Source organism: Cicer arietinum, chromosome 3 (assembly GCF_000331145.2).
Source record: "Cicer arietinum cultivar CDC Frontier isolate Library 1 chromosome 3, Cicar.CDCFrontier_v2.0, whole genome shotgun sequence".
NCBI lineage: Eukaryota > Viridiplantae > Streptophyta > Magnoliopsida > Fabales > Fabaceae > Cicer > Cicer arietinum.
Genome location: NC_021162.2, coordinates 58,986,207 through 59,003,261, shown reverse-complemented (window position 1 = coordinate 59,003,261; position 17,055 = coordinate 58,986,207). Strand labels below are relative to the sequence as shown.

Genomic DNA, 17,055 nt, shown 5'->3' with positions numbered 1-17,055 from the left:
TATAAAAAGTTGCCAATAAATACATTCAAATTAATTTTACTTTTTTACTTCCAGTCCAAAAGAATGGAATACATCACATTTAATAAGGATTAGGAATAATTAGACTTTCTCAAAATAAAACCTAAGTTCTCTCTTTTGCTTCTTCATTTATTAAAAAAAGGTGATTTTGGATTATTTTTAGTTTAAAATTACTCATACAAATTATTTTATTCTCTTTTCTTATTTTAATAAGTATTTTGTATTTTCCTATCTTGGTAAGATGTTTGCAAAGGCAAAATATTTATTTTGTCGATACCGTATTTTGAGTAAAAGACTTATAGAAACTATTAAATTCAAGAGTCTCTCAACATTATGTATGACTTGTTAACACGTGTTTGAATTATTAAACCATGTAATTAGATGTGACATCAATGAATAGTTCAATATAAGGAGTTTTTTTAGCTACTATGAAGAGGTAGAATGTATATTTAATTCTATATCATATATTAACGATTTTAATTATCATAATTTTTCCATCAGCAATTTATGTTAATATTTACAATTTTATAAAAAAAACAAAAATATTTAACTTTTATTAATATTGATTTGTTTTTTGTTGAACAAATATTGATATTGAAAAGCCCATAACCTTATACAATAGAAGAAGGCCCAAAACATTAGTTGGTGCTCCCACATTTGGTTCTAATCTGACCACTAGAGCCAGTAAGTGGGCTAAGTCTTCCCATTTTGACCATTGCATTGGCAAAATCAGCTCTGAAACTTGCTGGGTTGTTAACATAGGAATTCACTTGAGTATCTGTGGATCCATTATTGAAAAGTTGTTGATCTGAGTGAAACAGACCCTTTAGCTTTTGCAAGTTCCTATAGTAAGCATTGTCAAATGTGTTTGGAGTAGTTGTATCAAGTGGAGACAAATTGCTATCACCACCTGTGCTAGGACAATTTCCTTGCAATAATGTTGCAAAGGTTGGATCTATGTTTTTTTCATTGTAAATCCTTGCTCTGAAGAATCTACAGCTACCTTCACCAATTGTGTGTGATCCTAAAACATTTTTCAATTCAAAATCTTAATTAAACTTATAATCAAATAAATATAAAAAAATGTTTGATAAATATGCATATACATATTAAGCTACCTGAAAGAGCAACCAACTCTTCAAGTGTGAAACCTTTGTTAGAAAAAGCTGTTTTAAGGTCACTTAAGTCAGATGAGGGACCTGGCAAGTCTGAGTTAGCTATACTTAAACTTGCTGTGGTTGAGTCTCTTCTCCCCAATTGAACACTCCAACTCGGTCCGCCGAGCTAATAAATTTGTTCAAATTTATCAATGTGTATACACTAGTAGAAAATTGAGCTTTTAATACAGCGAGTTAAATCGTTTACGTACCATTTGACTTATAATTAAGAAAAAATGGTTTTATTTTTTATTAAGAAAAATACTTACAGCAACAACAGAGTCTCTGGCTGCCACAGAGAGAATATCAGCACAAGAGACAGTATTAGGACATAACTTCTCAACTTTAGACTTTATAGTGTCAATTACATCAAAACCTCTTAAGGAATTAGCATTTGGACCAGCTGATTTTTCACCTGTGAAACTTGATGTATCGTCCAATAGTACTGATGCATCACATCCCTAATAAAAAAAATCACAATTAACCAAATATTATCAACAAAATGAAGATAAATATTAATAAAATCAATAGGATTGATTTTATTTAGTTGTTATTTTCATCAATTATTATTAAAGACTAAGCTTGATTGTTGGTCGAGTTTTGTTTGATCAAATAATAAATAAATCAACTTGATCTTAACAGATTGTTGAAATTTTGAGACAAATGTTTGTTAGTAAAAAAGTCCACTTTTTTGCCGTTGTTTAGTGCCAAAAATTAATATTATTTGTTAAAACATATTTTAGTTTTTTTTTTTTATGGGAACAAAAATAAAATATTTTAGTTAAAATACCGTGTAAGGGTACATGTGTATTTTTATTTTATTTTAAACATATATGGCTATCACATTAACTATTAAATCATTGTTCGATATGTGTATAGAGCATTCTTAAATTAAACATTATCACAACACAATTTAAAAATATAATAACAATGAAATGGTTAATATTTGCATGCATATATATCTTATTTTCAACTAATGCAACAAATATGCACATGTGTTAGATCAAGCCTTAAATAATTAATTAATTATGGCACAAAAAGAAAGAAAAGAAAAAAGTGAAATTTGACTTGCTTGAACAAAGCAATCATGGAAATGAAGTCGGAGTAGAGAAGCCCCCATGCGACGTTCGTTGTTCACAGCAAGAGTTACTTCACTTTTAATGGTTGCAAGCACAAGAGGACACGTTTTGAGGTAAAAATTAGATGACAATTGAGCTGAAGTTGTGCCAATAAGGCAAAAGAGAAAGAAAAAATGAACTTTGGTTATTGGAAGCATCATGGCAATTAATTGCAAATTTATACTTAAAAAGGAAAATGTTTATATACTAAGAAGATGTTGCTAGGGAAATGAGAGACTTATAATTAGTGCTTGTGGTTAACGCTTGAAATGTGTCACGTATTTATATGAGAGTGCCTTAGACTAATTTGTACTATTCACTTGTCGATATATAGCCACAAGGGATTAAAAAACTATGATTATGGAAAAAGGAGGAAGTGATATGATATGTATAATCATTGAGACTAATTAAGCTGTATTTTCGCAATATATTTGACTTGTTAAAAGTCGTTGGGGACTATTCTACTACTTGGTCTTTAGAGACACGAAGAGTGACAAATTTAAGCTAATATGAGTTTGAAATTTGTTATTTGTTTCTTTTTTATTTATTTAAAATATCCTTGAGCCCATGAGGGTCTTAAAATCAACCTTAATTTGTAACTAGTTTAAGAAAATATTAGTTTATCAAGATAATTAAATGAAGGGTTAGAATTGTTCTTGATTATATGAAGTACGAGCTAATTATTTCACTCACTTGTTTGGTCTTTCTCCTTTGTAGTTGATATTATTTTTCTATTTACCGTTTTATACATTTTTATTTAATTGCAGTTTTATTCCTTCTATTTTTACTGATTTACAAAATTGATTTTTTTATTTTAAAATTGATAGTTTTGATCACTCATTTTGATTTTTTAACTAAAAAATAATGACGTAAGATGTTTTAAATAATGTAACATGTAATAGGATGATGTCGAATGATTAATACTTATAAAATTGAAATAAAATATCATAAAAATTTATTTTTCAACTTCAGAAAATTTTCATACTTTTAATTCAATTAATAATATATGAATAATTAATGTATTTAAATTATTTTATATTATAAAATTATACGTCACGTTATTAAAAATATATTAAGTCATCTTTTTTTGCCATTCATGTTGGTTTAGTATGATACTTTCAAATTTAATTATCCAGATACAAATTTGCTATTTTTAGCATTTATTTATTTTAGTGAATATTCTAATATATGGTGTGTTTTTTTGTATACTTATGTTATTCAGCATTACATTGGAATTCCTAGACAATTTTATCAAGAATATCATGATAGGGTGAAAGGTAGAAGACAATTTCACGATGGACATAAAAAAAAACTTTTTATCCAGCTTAATTTGTGTTTTCTGCATGTTGTAATTAAAGGAGTGAAAGGTAGAGAAGTCGTGGAAGAGTAGCCATTGAGGATTGTCAAAGATTTAGCTAAAACTATATATTATAACGAATTTAACAAAAGACACAATTGTCAAATATGACAAGAGAGCAACAACAACAATGAAATTACGTCATTTTTGAATGAGAGAGCAGAATAATTTGATTTTGAGGGTTCTGAATTGTGGATATTATTGCGCCCAAAATGCACTTAAAGACAGTGTTAGGCATGCACAATAGTAATAAAAATATCAGTATTAGATATTGTATCCACAATTAAATAATAATTACTAAACTAATCTAGTTCCTAAGTTATCTAGAAAAATAGCCATTAGTTGTAGGTTGAGAATAAATTTATATAAGTATCGTAAATGTCTTTATAATATTTATTAAAAAAAAATTAAACTTTTAAAATTTTGAAAATACAACTTTCAATATATTTTTATTTTATTTTTATAAAATTACTATTTTTAAGAATACTTATTAATATTTCTCTTTATATAATACCAATAAGTCATTAAAATGAGAACGATGTTATTTACACCTAAACATTTAACATTATTATGCACCTTATAATACTACATCACTTATAACCAACCATTGAAGCTTGTAAATTGCAAGTCACTAAGTGATGCGATAACACATGTTTTTGGAAAATCTTTATTTCTTTCTTGATACTTTCTTTATTTTAAGTTTTTTTTTTTCATTATAATAAAATTTAATTAAAACATGTATGTCCCATCACCCATGTGATTTGCTAACCAACGTATTTAACACATCAATAAATATAAGTCTCCAAATTTTGCGGTGAAAAAGATCTCTGAAATTTTAAAGATTAAGAATTATATTTCTAAATTTAGAAATGAGATGAAAAAATTTTAATCAATCAAAAAAGAAAAATCCAAAATATATTTATAAGAAGGAAAAGAAAACTATTTACATTACTTTGGGTTATATTATCAAAATTCAAGTGATATTTTTTTACAAAGCATATACATAAATTGTTTCCATCTGTATATTTGAGGGTGGAGTAGATATCATTAACTAAATGGATGTTTCCTCTAAAAAAGAAGTTTATTAAATGGGTGTGATTGTCAATATATGAGTATTTAATTAAGATTAATCATGAAACTCACATGCATTAATGTTAAGAAAAAATGTATTTTAAATTAAAATTAATATCTTAATGTTTTAAATGTTTTTGCACGTATCGATCCAGTTAGATTGAACGTTTTATCTTAAATTTAAATCTAAATTTCACAACTATAAAAATTAATTATAGTGAAATTAATCATCTCTTTTAAAAAAAGAAATATTTCTTCAGCTATCATCTAATCTATTATTATGAAACGAAAGCAAATTTATTTTAATACATGTAACAATGATGTACGAGATATAAAAAGTTATATCAATGTTGAAAGCATGCAACTAACAAATAATTGGTCAGACAAACAAATCATTTAGAAGTTTAATTAACATTATAAAAATATTTATATTGTCAATTAATTAAAATAATCATTCACATAACATTAAAAGTTATTATGATTAAAATTTAATATCTTCAATATATTATATTTATATTGATTATAATTGATTAATCATGTAGAAAAAAAATATTCATATTAATAATGTATGCATATGAATTAATTAATTTCTAACTTTAGTCACCATTAGAGATGAGAAAATGCTAGGCTGTCCGACAAGGGCCTATGGTCTGGCCTACTTATGACCTGGTCTGACCTGGCCTATTTAATAAAAAGGCTAGACTCGGGCTATTTTTAAAGCATATTTATTTAAATAGATCAGACTCATACTTATAAAAAAGACTATTAGGCCTGACAGACCGATCTATATATATTTAATTATTTATTAATGTTATTTTTTATTATTATATTAATATAATTATTTTCTATTTTAAATTCTATCAATTAAGCATTCACTCAGTAGTCATTCCATATTCGGTAGTCATTCCATATTTGATAGTCGTTCTATATTCGATAGTCATTCAATTAGTCAATAACTCATTAGTCCTTCCATATTTGTTTGAGAGATAATAATGGGTGCGTTTGTTTCAGAAAAAATAATATATTCTTTGAAACCAAAAATTATGTTTTTAGGGTTTAAAGGATGTTTGTTTTAGATTTTTAAAAAATTATTTTGTTAGAAAAATTATTTTTTGTTTAATATATATAGATATGTACATTGATATTGGTATGTGGAGAGCATGTGGTATGAGTAGAACATTTAAATATTTTAATATGAATAAGACTTTTAAATAGACTTCTAGGCCAGACCAGACTTTTAAAAAGATCAGGTCATGCCGAAGAAAAGGGCATTGATAGGCCGTAGGCCAGACTTAGGCCTAAAAAATTAATCGTAGGTCAAACTCCGGCCTTTCAAAGTCTGATCTGACCTATTTCTACCCTAATCACCATATATCATGAAATGCAGATTTTTTTTTTTGCTGAAATCGATGTCAAAGCGAATAGTTTATCTGGAATAAAAAATATAAGTAAAATAAATATTTAAAAATTAATGTATATGATTTTAAAATTTTAAATTAAATATATTGATTTTTTAAATATAATTTTTGTGTGAAAAGATAGTGTCTCATTTTTTTAAAAATATTATTTTTGTTTATATTTTAAAAGAGAGTGATGTATGATTTGGAAGATAGTGCGATATGTCAAAGAAGCAATGTTCTCTTGTTTATGTGCGTTAATTTAATCGAACAAGTTGCTTACTTGCTTTTTTATTTATTAAATACTTGCCTATCTTTTTTGACTAATAAGTAATAACGCGTCCATATGATCGCTAAGAATAAGATCTCTATTATTATAAATAAAAATATATAATTCTATGCTTATAAAATATTTAATTAGTTCATTCTTAAAAAAATTAAATTAGCAACGATTAATTTTCTTAATCTAATAAGTTATGTTGAGTCAAAATAATAGAAAATATAGTGTTATTGTATTTACTTGTATTTGAGACCATGAAATTAAATAAATTAAATACAAACATGTTTTAATAATATAACTATATATTCAAAATAAAAAATCAAAAATCAAAAAAAGTATATAGATTATTTACTTCTAGCAAAGTCAATTACGTAAAGCAAATCGTTCCCTGCTTGCTACATTCAGTGGCACCAGCTCACTTCCCCATTCGCATGTTCTTTTTCGTTGCTGATTTCATCCTTTGTTGGACTCTTTTCGACCGTGTTTAAGGATCCTGAACGAATTAAGGAACATGTTAATAGATGTTCTCGAGCACTTGTTACCATTTCCTTTATTTTTATAATGTCTTTGTTTTAGAACAAGTTTTAAGACCGAATATTATATCTTTCAAGATTTGAAGTTGGTATGTTGCAGTTGTTTGTAATTTTTTTTATTATTACATCTGTCAATAAAAAAATAATAATTTGACTAGAAATACAAAAGAGTTATAATATATGTATTTTTTTTAAAAAGAGTTATAACATTTAGTGTTATTTGACCGGTAAAAAAATGAAAAATGAAAAATAATATTGTTTAAATAAAGGATAAACTTACAAGAAAAAATTATTACACAAAAACTTGATATCATAGTTTTATATAAGATATAGTTATATACGTTCGCTTGTCTTTCTAAATGTTATTTTGAGAAAATTGAAAAATTTATTTCAATTGATAAATGTCAAAATTAAATTTATAAAAACTTTTGTCTGAGTTTCAAATGATATTTATATTTTTTCGACAAAAAATTCACTTACATTTAATTTATTACTTTATATTATTTTTAAGGATTAAGAAGAAGACACATTTGAATTTTATCATCCACAATCGGTGGTACGAAGATCTTGCGGTGTATTTTTTTATCCTCCTCCCAATGTCAAATAAATTTCTTTTTTTTGTAGGTACATGTATTGGTAACTTGTTTGGCCTCTTAAGAGTTTAGAGTATTGAAAATTTAAACAAAATTTTACCCCATACCTCCCTAATTATACCTATACCTCTAAATTAAGAATGAAATGACGTTTTTGTCCTCGTATAAATAATAAAACCTCCAAAAATTTATCATTTCTAATTTCAAGATTTCCATAACTCGAGTGAGTTTTTTTCTAAATTTCTGGAGAACTTGAATACAAGTTTTCGGATACACAAGATACACTTCGGAAAACTTGTTTGGAGTTGTCCGGTACAGAAGCTACTACCGGAAAATATTTTTTGAAGTTCTCCAGTACAAAAGGCTCTTCCGGAAATTTTTTTTCAACTTCTTCAGTACAGAGTCTTGTTCCGAAAAACATGACGCTCAACATTTCCGGTAGTTACCGGAGAACTTGAACATCAAGTTTCCTGGATATATATATTAATTATAATTTTATAAGTAATTGTGATTTATTTCTTTTAACTTTTTAATTTTTCAGTGGGCACACGAGGAAGAGACGACAAAATCATACAAATTACACGTGACACTGATACTTTTACATCGTCCGCGATGAATCCCCTAGAGAGAATTCGACCGACAGCTTCAAGAAGAAGAAGACGGATGATAATTGAAGATGATGATGAGGGACATCATGATCATGAATTTATCCCACATGTGACTATATATCAGCCTGAGGAGCCTTCTATAGTGCATGAGGAGAATGTGGTACATGGGCAGGAGGAGGCTGCAACTGCTCATGAGGGAGAGCATTTGGAGGAGGGGCATGATGGAGCTGAGGGACTTGGTGAGCTCACACGGTATCCTAGAGGATCTTATGATTTGTCTGTCCTTACACGATACCGTCATCATGTTTCAGCTAGACTATGGTTTGGTGATGTATATTAAATTAATTATTACTTATAGAGCATTAAAAATATTTAAATTAATTATTATTTTTGGTCTATATTTAATTTTAATGTCATATATTTTCTTTGTATACAGGAGCGACCATTGTTGAAAATTGTTGCGCATTGAAAAGAAAATGCAACAATTTACCCGCCTGTACTTATGCAACCCATAGAGAACTGGATGAATTTGTCTGGTTTGAACCCATTACAACGGGGTAGTTTGAAGATGATCGAAAACAACCTGATATATGTGTTTGTTGAAAGATGGCATTATGAGAAATCGTCATTTCACATGTCATTTGATGAAATGACGATTACTTTGGATGATGTTGCCAATCTTCTGGGATTGCATATTAAGGGTGAGTTCTACAGTCCATCTAATCTAGATAGAATAACGACATGTAATCTTGCCATCACTATATTAGGAGTGACCACATAAGAGATCTGGGAGGAGACCAAAAAGACTAGAGGTGTGCACTATAAACTGGATTGGTTGAAAAAGGTCTTCAAAAGGCAGTGAGCAGCAGAGAGATTTGACTGTGCTGCTAGGGCATATCTGTTGAATTTAGTAGGGAGTACTATTTTCGCTGATAAGAGTCATACTATAGTTGATGCGAAGTACCTTCCTTTATTTAGATATTTAGACGAGGCAAATAAATATGCATGGGGTACTGCTGCACTTGTAGTGCTTTATGACTACCTCTCAGATGTTTGTTGTTATGACACCAAACAGCTAGGTGGATATATGACACTGCTTCAAGTATCAATTATTTATTTAATTTTAATTATTAAATATTATATTAATTATGTTAATTATTTTTAATTTATTTTTATGTTTATTTTTATATTTAATTATTAGTATTAATTATTAATTGTTTATTTATCATTAATATATTTATTTTTATTTGCAATAGTGTTGGATTTATAAATATTTTCCAAATATTTGTAATAAAGGCGACCAAAGTGCTGACGTAGAATGTTTTGCCGGAATGAATAGAGGAGGCTAAAACAAGGCAAACATAAGGTCCATGAATACATACGTATTATTGATGCATTGACACATGCAGATGTTATATGGAGACCATTGGAGAATCATAGGGGTGTCATTCCTTTTGATGATATATTTTTACAATATTAATATTAATTATATTTATTCATACATGATATGTGTCAAAAATATTTGTAGTATCGACACATATTTTATCCATTAATAGTAGTATTGTCTCCATATCTGTTAACATTTTTTTTTTTTAAAAATTCAAAAAACTTAAAAAATAAATTTTAAAAAATTGTTCTGTACTAGAAAACTTGTATATGAAGTTTTCCGGAAGCCACTTATGTACCGTATAACTTGTCAATTAAGTTTTCCAGTACACAACGTTTCCCTTCTGTACCGGAAAACTACGTTTTAAGTTTTCTGGAATATACCTTCTGTATCGGAAAATTTTAAAAAAGTTTTTTCGTAAATACACTGTGTATCGGAAATCTTATTACAAGTATTAAGGTAGTTACTGGAAAACTAAAACCTACCGAAAAACTTTTTTACAGCTCTGAAAATGAGAAAAAGGGTGGGAAAAAAAATTTACCATAAATTATATGAAATAATAAAAAAAAAATTTGAAGATCTTTTTGACATAAAATTTTTTTTTTTTGGGTATAGGATAAAATTTTCAAATTTAAATGACATCCATATTCCACTACTTTATAGGTGGCTATATACTTTCCACCACTACTTTGGGTTACAAGTTTTTATTGGGCCTTGCAAGTCTAAGCCAAGCCTTTATGACACAACAATGCATTAATTTATAAAAGATGTAGATTAAAAATTACAAGCTCTTAATTAAGAAGATCATGGATAAATATATGTGGATGTTAGAAATCTTAGAAAAATGGTAAACAAAATCATTGGAGACTAAATTATCTACTTTAGTGGCTTTAATGACTCCGAAAAAAAAAAATCCTTGCACCACCATTGATATAAATTGTTCCTTTCCTCATTCGACCAACAAAGTTTTTTCTTCAAACAACATACTCAATTGCACTTATAACACCATATTAAGGTTTCAATTGAAAACCAAAAGCAAATAATAGTGAACAAATGTAAATGGAGTAACAGCTAACAAAACATGTAAACGGTGCCAAAGAGACTGTATTTTTTTTAATTTTTTTTCTGAAAAATGAGTTGTAAAAAATTACAAAGTTCACCAAAACAAGACTATTATTAAAATAGTACCTCCAACAAGTTAAAATCAAATAACTTTTTACCCCAATAAAAACATCAAGATGAATCATATTATTTTTGAAAGGCAAAAGCAAAATATAATAGAATAGGAGTATAAAGAGTATTCAAACCAATTACAATATAAAAAAAAATCAAAGTTCAATAAAAAAAAACATAACAAGATCGAATAAAAGACAATACACGGTGACTAAGATTTCTTCCATAACTAATTCAGCCAGATAAATCTACAAAATTATGTTGTCCAATGCGAAAGATAACTAATTGAATGTGCAGACACGAAAAGAAGGTTGAATGTGCAAACATGAGAAAGTGCCATCACGAAATGGTTCAATCTAAAATCAAAAGGTAAATGCACTATCATGGTGGAGACAAAGAATGACATGAGATTCATCGAAGACGTCTTACTAATTCCTAATCTAAAAGAAAATCTTTAGAGTATTGGTCAAATGACGGAGAAAGTTTATTTTTCACTTTGAGGGAGACCCGTGCTCAATATACAATAACAATCACAAAAGATAAGAGATAGTCAAAGTGAAAATAGAGAAAAGAAATAGAAATTTTTCAATAAACTTCAAATATACTTCTAAATTTCCATGAGGGTGCAAGTTGATGATTCAAGTCTATGACATTGAAGGTTTGTCAACTTCAACACTCATGCCTTGAAGATGTTATATCAGAAAAATATGATGGGAGATCTTCCCTACTTGAAAGAAAATAATGAATCTTGTGAAAGGTGTCCTCTTGGGAACCAACACCGATTCCCATTTTCAACAGGAAAAACAAAGAAAGCTAAGGACTTGCTAAATTGATACATACAAACGTTTGTGGACCGATAACGACACCCTCACTCCACAACAATAGGTATTTCATCATCTGCATTGATGACTTTTCTATAATGATGTGGGTCTACTTTATTAAAAAAATTCATAAATTTTTGGAATATTTAAAAAGTATAATATCTTTGTTGAAAAGCAAAGTGGAAAACATATTAAAGTACTCAGAAGTGAGCGCGGTAAAAGATACAACTCCCATGAGTTTGATAAATTATGTGAGGATGAAGGAATTGAGCAACAACTAACAGTTACATATTCTCCCCATCAAAATGGTGTCTCCGAGAGAAGAATCACAGAATCATGGAGATGGTCAGATCAATGTTGAAAGAGAAATGATTGCCTAATACTTTTTGGGTTGGAGCAATTTACATGTTTAATAGATGTCCAACTAAGGCAGTTCAAGACAAGACTTCTTTTGAAGCTTGGACTAGAAAAAAGCCATCAACTAAACATCTAAAAGGTTTTAGACCTATTTTCTATATACATGTTCCTAACCAAGAAGGTTTTAGACCTATTTTCTATATACATGTTCCTAACCAAAAGAGACACTAGCTACAAGACAAGACCGTAATAGGTATCTTCTTGGGGTATAGTGTACAATCAAAAGGCTACAAAGTCTATAACTTGCAAACACATAAACTCACAATAAGTTGTGACGTCGAAGTTGATGAAAGTGCTAGTTGGAATTGAGATGAAGGAAAAGTTGAGAATCAAAATATTTCCATACCAATACCATTATCTGAAAAAGAAAATATATTAGAAGTTGCAGAAGACTCACGTATGCTACCTTCGCCTCTTTAACAAGAAACTTCATCACCAATATCTACTCCAAGACGCGTAAAATCATTAGTGGACATATATCAAACTTGCAACTTGGCCTTACTTGAGCATGAAAACTACAAAATGGCGTCAAAACAAGAAGTATGGGTCAAGGCAATGTGAAAAGAGTTATAAATGATCGAGAAAAATAATACTTGAAAGCTTGTAGATTGTCCACATGGAAAAGACATCATTAGAGCTAAATGTGTATACATAACAAAACTTAATTCCGATAAGACCATACAAAAACACAAGGTTTGATTAGTCGCAAAGGACTACTTGCAACATCCTGGAGTTTACTATAATTAGACATTTGCTCAAGTTGCTTGTCTAGATACTATAAGATCCTTAATAGCTCTTGCAGGACAAATAGGATGTAGTATTTATCAACTACATGTGAAATATGATTTTCTTAATGGTGTGCTTGAGGAAGAGATTTATATAGAGAAACAATAAGAATTTGTAACCAAAGGCATTAAAGGCAAAGTTCTAAGGCTACAAAAAGCTTTGTATGGCATGAAGCAAACCCGTTGAACATGGTACAATAGAATTGATCGCTACTACATCGGTAGGGGATTTAGGAGGAACAAGAGTGAGCCAAGACTATACATCAAGACCCAAGGTCGGCATGATACTTTCATAGTCTCTTTATATGTAGATGATATTATCTACATTGTGAACAACAAAAATATGATAATGGGATTCAAAGAAAACATGACTTTCGAGATGACCAACCTTGGAATATTGGTGAACTACTTTCTCGACATAAAGGTAAAACAACACGAAGAATGCATATTTATATGTCAGAAGAAATACACTGAAGCACTATTGATGAAATTCAAGATGAACGATTGGAATCTAGTCACTACTCTTCTTGTGACAAATGACAAACTACAAAAGGATGATGAAGCCTAGAATTTGATGCATCAAAATATAGAAGTTTGATAGGAAGTCTATTATATCTTATTTCTACGCGACCAGACATCATGTATGCTACAATTCTACTATCAAGGTTCATGCAAAAACCAAGTCAAATTCATTTGGAGCTGGTAAAATAATTTTAGATAATTGCAAAGCACAAATGAGTTTGCATATGGTATAAAACCACGACCAACTCAAAATTGCTTGGTTACACCAACAGTGATTGGGCATGATCGATAATGACATAAAGAACGCATCAAATTAAGTCTTCTCACTTGGATTGAAAATATTCTCTTTGACATCAAAGAAACAAGCACAATAGACTGGAGAGGTAGAATACGTGGCATCAATTAAAGCTACAAGCTTCGAAGAATACTTAGAGAAATTGGTGAAATACAATAAGATTCAACCATAATCTACTGTGATAATAAATCAACAATTGCAATCACAAAGAATTTAGTACATCAAAGTAGAACAAAACACATATAACCAAATATCACTTTATCAGAGGAGTAGAGGAAACTAGACAAATCAAGCTCGAGTATTGCAAGACATATGATCAAGTAACAGACATATTTACAAAGGCATTGTTAAGAGCAAGATTTGAGCAATTGTGAACTATACATCAAGGGGGAGTGTTGAGAGGTGATGCGCATTTCTAAATCTTTCTAGAATACATTAATAACTTATAAAATAAATATTAATTTATAATGTACATACCTAGACTTTTCTAGAATACTTGAGTAGTTCATAAAATAAATAAATAAAATAAATAATTACTACATTTGTATTAGGAAATGTCGTGAATAATCTAGAAAGAAACATCTAGAATATAGTTTCTACAACTATAAATAGGTCAAGGTCAAAAAGGTTCATTTTAAATAAGTCATTTTGAGAGTAATACAAATTATTTTTTTCCTCTATACTTCACACAACTTGCCCTATTTTTTACCTTCAAACTATCAACTAAAACCTTCTAAACTATCCAACTACAATCTAAACTAACTACACTATCTCAAATATTAACAACAATTAACCGTAATATTATACAAAAAATAAATAAATAATAACCACAAAAACATAATGAGGGAGAAGAAGTGTGTCCATTCATTCTTTGTTTTCCACTATCCAATTATAAGATGCTGATAAGCCATATGAATATATGTAAGGGCCATTGATCGAAGTGGTAGGCACCTCATATTTTTGGCAGATTAACACTTGGATATATATATATGTGAAAATTTCAAGATCATAAAAGAAGACAAAAAAGTGTACTGGAATTAATATATATTTTGATTAGTCCGTGTTCTTGATAGCTTGCAACACAGCTTGCTTCACCACTTGCGCGTCGATACTGTCGACCTTGTGACTCTGCATAATATTCAACAAGTTTTTTTTTTTTGTCAAAGTTTTTCTTTTTTGGATATTAAGAATCACATGAGAGTGGATTCATTTGGCAGCATCGTATATTTTATTTACCTATTAACACTTTTTAGACAATAAAATAATAATAAATGAAGCTCTTTCTTTTTGTTGGTTAGTTTACTAAACATGGTTTTAGATTTGAATATTTTTCAATGAAATAAGAAAAGTGTTTCATAATCATCTATACACATGCACAATATACACAGAAAAAGAAATAGAAAGATTAGGAATGTATAAATATCATAGTTGATGAAATAAACATAAGTATTAGGAGAGTTTTATCTTTTTACTAGAGAAAAAAAAAAAACCAAAATTTTATTAGGAGAGTATATTGTTGTATGTTGTAATTTGTAAACCGTGAAAAGTTTATGAGTACCCTCCCTTTACATCTCAACATGAAAATTCTGTTTTGCTGGTAAAGAAAATGACAACTCTTATTTTCTTGCTGGAAATTTTTCCTCTACTGGAAACACAACATATATATTATATTTATTTACCTTTAAATTAAATAAAATATTTAAAATTAAGTATTATCTACAACTCATTGAGTATAACTACAAATACATTTGATTTTGTTGGAGTGTAGGTTTTAAATTCAAAATATTCCTCTTTTTCTATATTTAATGTGTATGAGTTTGTCTATGAACTCTTTAGTTAGAAGAAAAAAAAAGTAAACTTTAAGAGTTTGTCATCAAAATTGCACAATCCACACGTGTGTTTCTTTACATATATATGTGATGTGAAAACATATATACAAAATAAGAAAGTCTTAATTAGGTTTTAGAACTAATCATGTAACCTTAATTATTTTAGCGAATCGATATAGACACTTAAAATTAATTTATTAAAAGTAAAAGTGAAAGAGAATGATTAATTAAAGAGAAATATACTAATTAGTCTTACATCTCCTCCAAAAGCTTCTAGCTTGAAAGTGTCTTCACAAGAAACCCTAGCATCAAGCACATCAAGTCCCAGATCTTCAAAAGCTTCAAGTATTGATGTCAGCATACCAGGACTATTCTTTTCTATAAGGACATTAATTAGGAAACCCTTTTCTAGGGTTTTCACAGTCACCTATATACAAAGAAAAATTATAAGATATGGCAATTGCAGTTTTTAGAAAAGTTATAAGATGTGTCAATGTCCGCAATTAGTTTGGTGAGCCGAGAGATACTAAAAAATAATAATAATAAGATAGTCTACGGCTCAAAATCTAAAAATAACATAATTCATTAATTTATTAATGTACTCTAAGTCTCGACCAATATTATTCAAGTGGCCACTCGACTCGAATATTTTAATTAAGGTTTTAGGTTTGAGTCTTATAGATAGAAAAAAAGGTGATTGTAAAGAGAGATTGTATTAAGTGTGGCCAATCAGATTCTACGATGGAGATTAATCACGGACAAAACCAGTGAATTAGTACTTTGCACCATTAACATGATTGAAAAAAAAATAAAAATCTTGAAATCTCTAACTAAGAAAAGTGTATATAGAACAATAATAAATATACCATAGGTTGGTCGTCCTCTATTTGAGGGGTTGATGACTCAACTGCTCCTAACTCTGAGTTTAGTCCCTCCACTTTTTGTTTCAACACTTTTATGTATTTGGAGGCGTCTACAATAATTGAGGCTTTGTTCATCTAGCAAATTATCGATTTTAACTTCATTATTCGTAAATGATTAAAAAAAGAAAGAAGAAGCATCATCACTTCATTGGAATATATTGAATCCAAATTAAAGTGAGTACGTGCTTTATAACACACATAGATATATATAATTAAACTAATTCTTACAGCACTAGAGCTTGTGACATCTCGAAGTTGTCGAAGTTGTTGATCCCTTGAACCCATGTTTCTTGTCCTTCTTATAGAATGTGTCTACTTTGTTTTGATTTTCTCTCCCTTTGGCACCATATCTGGCTTTGGAGAGGTTTTCCAATCTATATAATGTAGTGGGCAATGCTAATAAGCTTACACAAATTATTAATATGCGATCTCTTGTTTGTTTGTTTGGCGACTATATCTATATATTCTTCACAACAAATTATGATTTTTCACTTATAATTTACTAAATTGACCATTAGCTTGACTATAAATATTATCTATGATTTTTTATTTGGATCGTTTAATCAATTGTCCGATGCAACAGTTGTGAGAACTTATAGATCTAATGAGAAAAAACTAATAATCTATGTAGATCAAATGGTTTTTACTGATGTTGCACCATATAGCTACTTCAGGAGATCCATACATCTTACATCTTTCTTTTTTGGAAAAATTCATTGGTTTCATTTCAATTAGAATTGTTAAACTTCATTGAGACAAACATAGTGTTTG

General features: G+C 28.8%; 2 protein-coding genes across 2 annotated transcripts; both read right to left on the bottom strand.

Moving 5' to 3' along the window:
- Positions 1-541: 541 nt before the first annotated feature.
- LOC101489909 (cationic peroxidase 1-like) lies at positions 542-2,560 on the bottom strand. Its single transcript, XM_004492480.4, has 4 exons — positions 2,248-2,560; positions 1,445-1,636; positions 1,137-1,302; positions 542-1,042 (listed from the first exon to the last, which is right to left on the bottom strand). Exons 1-4 carry the CDS (start codon positions 2,452-2,454, stop codon positions 657-659), a joined length of 951 nt encoding a protein of 316 aa, XP_004492537.1. The 5' UTR covers positions 2,455-2,560; the 3' UTR covers positions 542-656.
- An 11,813-nt stretch (positions 2,561-14,373) lies between these two features.
- On the bottom strand, positions 14,374-16,751 carry LOC101489590 (transcription factor SCREAM2-like). The gene is made up of 4 exons (XM_004492479.4): positions 16,513-16,751; positions 16,228-16,359; positions 15,618-15,788; positions 14,374-14,660 (listed from the first exon to the last, which is right to left on the bottom strand). The coding sequence occupies exons 1-4, from the start codon at positions 16,567-16,569 to the stop codon at positions 14,586-14,588; spliced, it is 435 nt and encodes a 144-aa protein (XP_004492536.1). The 5' UTR covers positions 16,570-16,751; the 3' UTR covers positions 14,374-14,585.
- Between the last annotated feature and the right edge of the window lie 304 nt (positions 16,752-17,055).

Excerpts from the sequence above, each read along its gene's own strand:
- LOC101489909 (XM_004492480.4), bottom strand. The coding sequence starts at position 2,454 with ATGATGCTTCCAATAACCAAAGTTCATTTTTTCTTTCTCTTTTGCCTT. Across the intron at positions 1,303-1,444 it reads CCAGAGACTCTGTTGTTGCT|CTCGGCGGACCGAGTTGGAG; the intron begins GTAAGTATTTTT and ends CAAATTTATTAG. Across the intron at positions 1,043-1,136 it reads AGAGTTGGTTGCTCTTTCAG|GATCACACACAATTGGTGAA; the intron begins GTAGCTTAATAT and ends AAAATGTTTTAG.
- LOC101489590 (XM_004492479.4), bottom strand. The coding sequence starts at position 16,569 with ATGGGTTCAAGGGATCAACAACTTCGACAACTTCGAGATGTCACAAGC. Across the intron at positions 16,360-16,512 it reads ATGTCACAAGCTCTAGTGCT|ATGAACAAAGCCTCAATTAT; the intron begins GTAAGAATTAGT and ends ATAATTTGCTAG. Across the intron at positions 14,661-15,617 it reads TAGAAGCTTTTGGAGGAGAT|AGTCACAAGGTCGACAGTAT; the intron begins GTAAGACTAATT and ends AATATTATGCAG.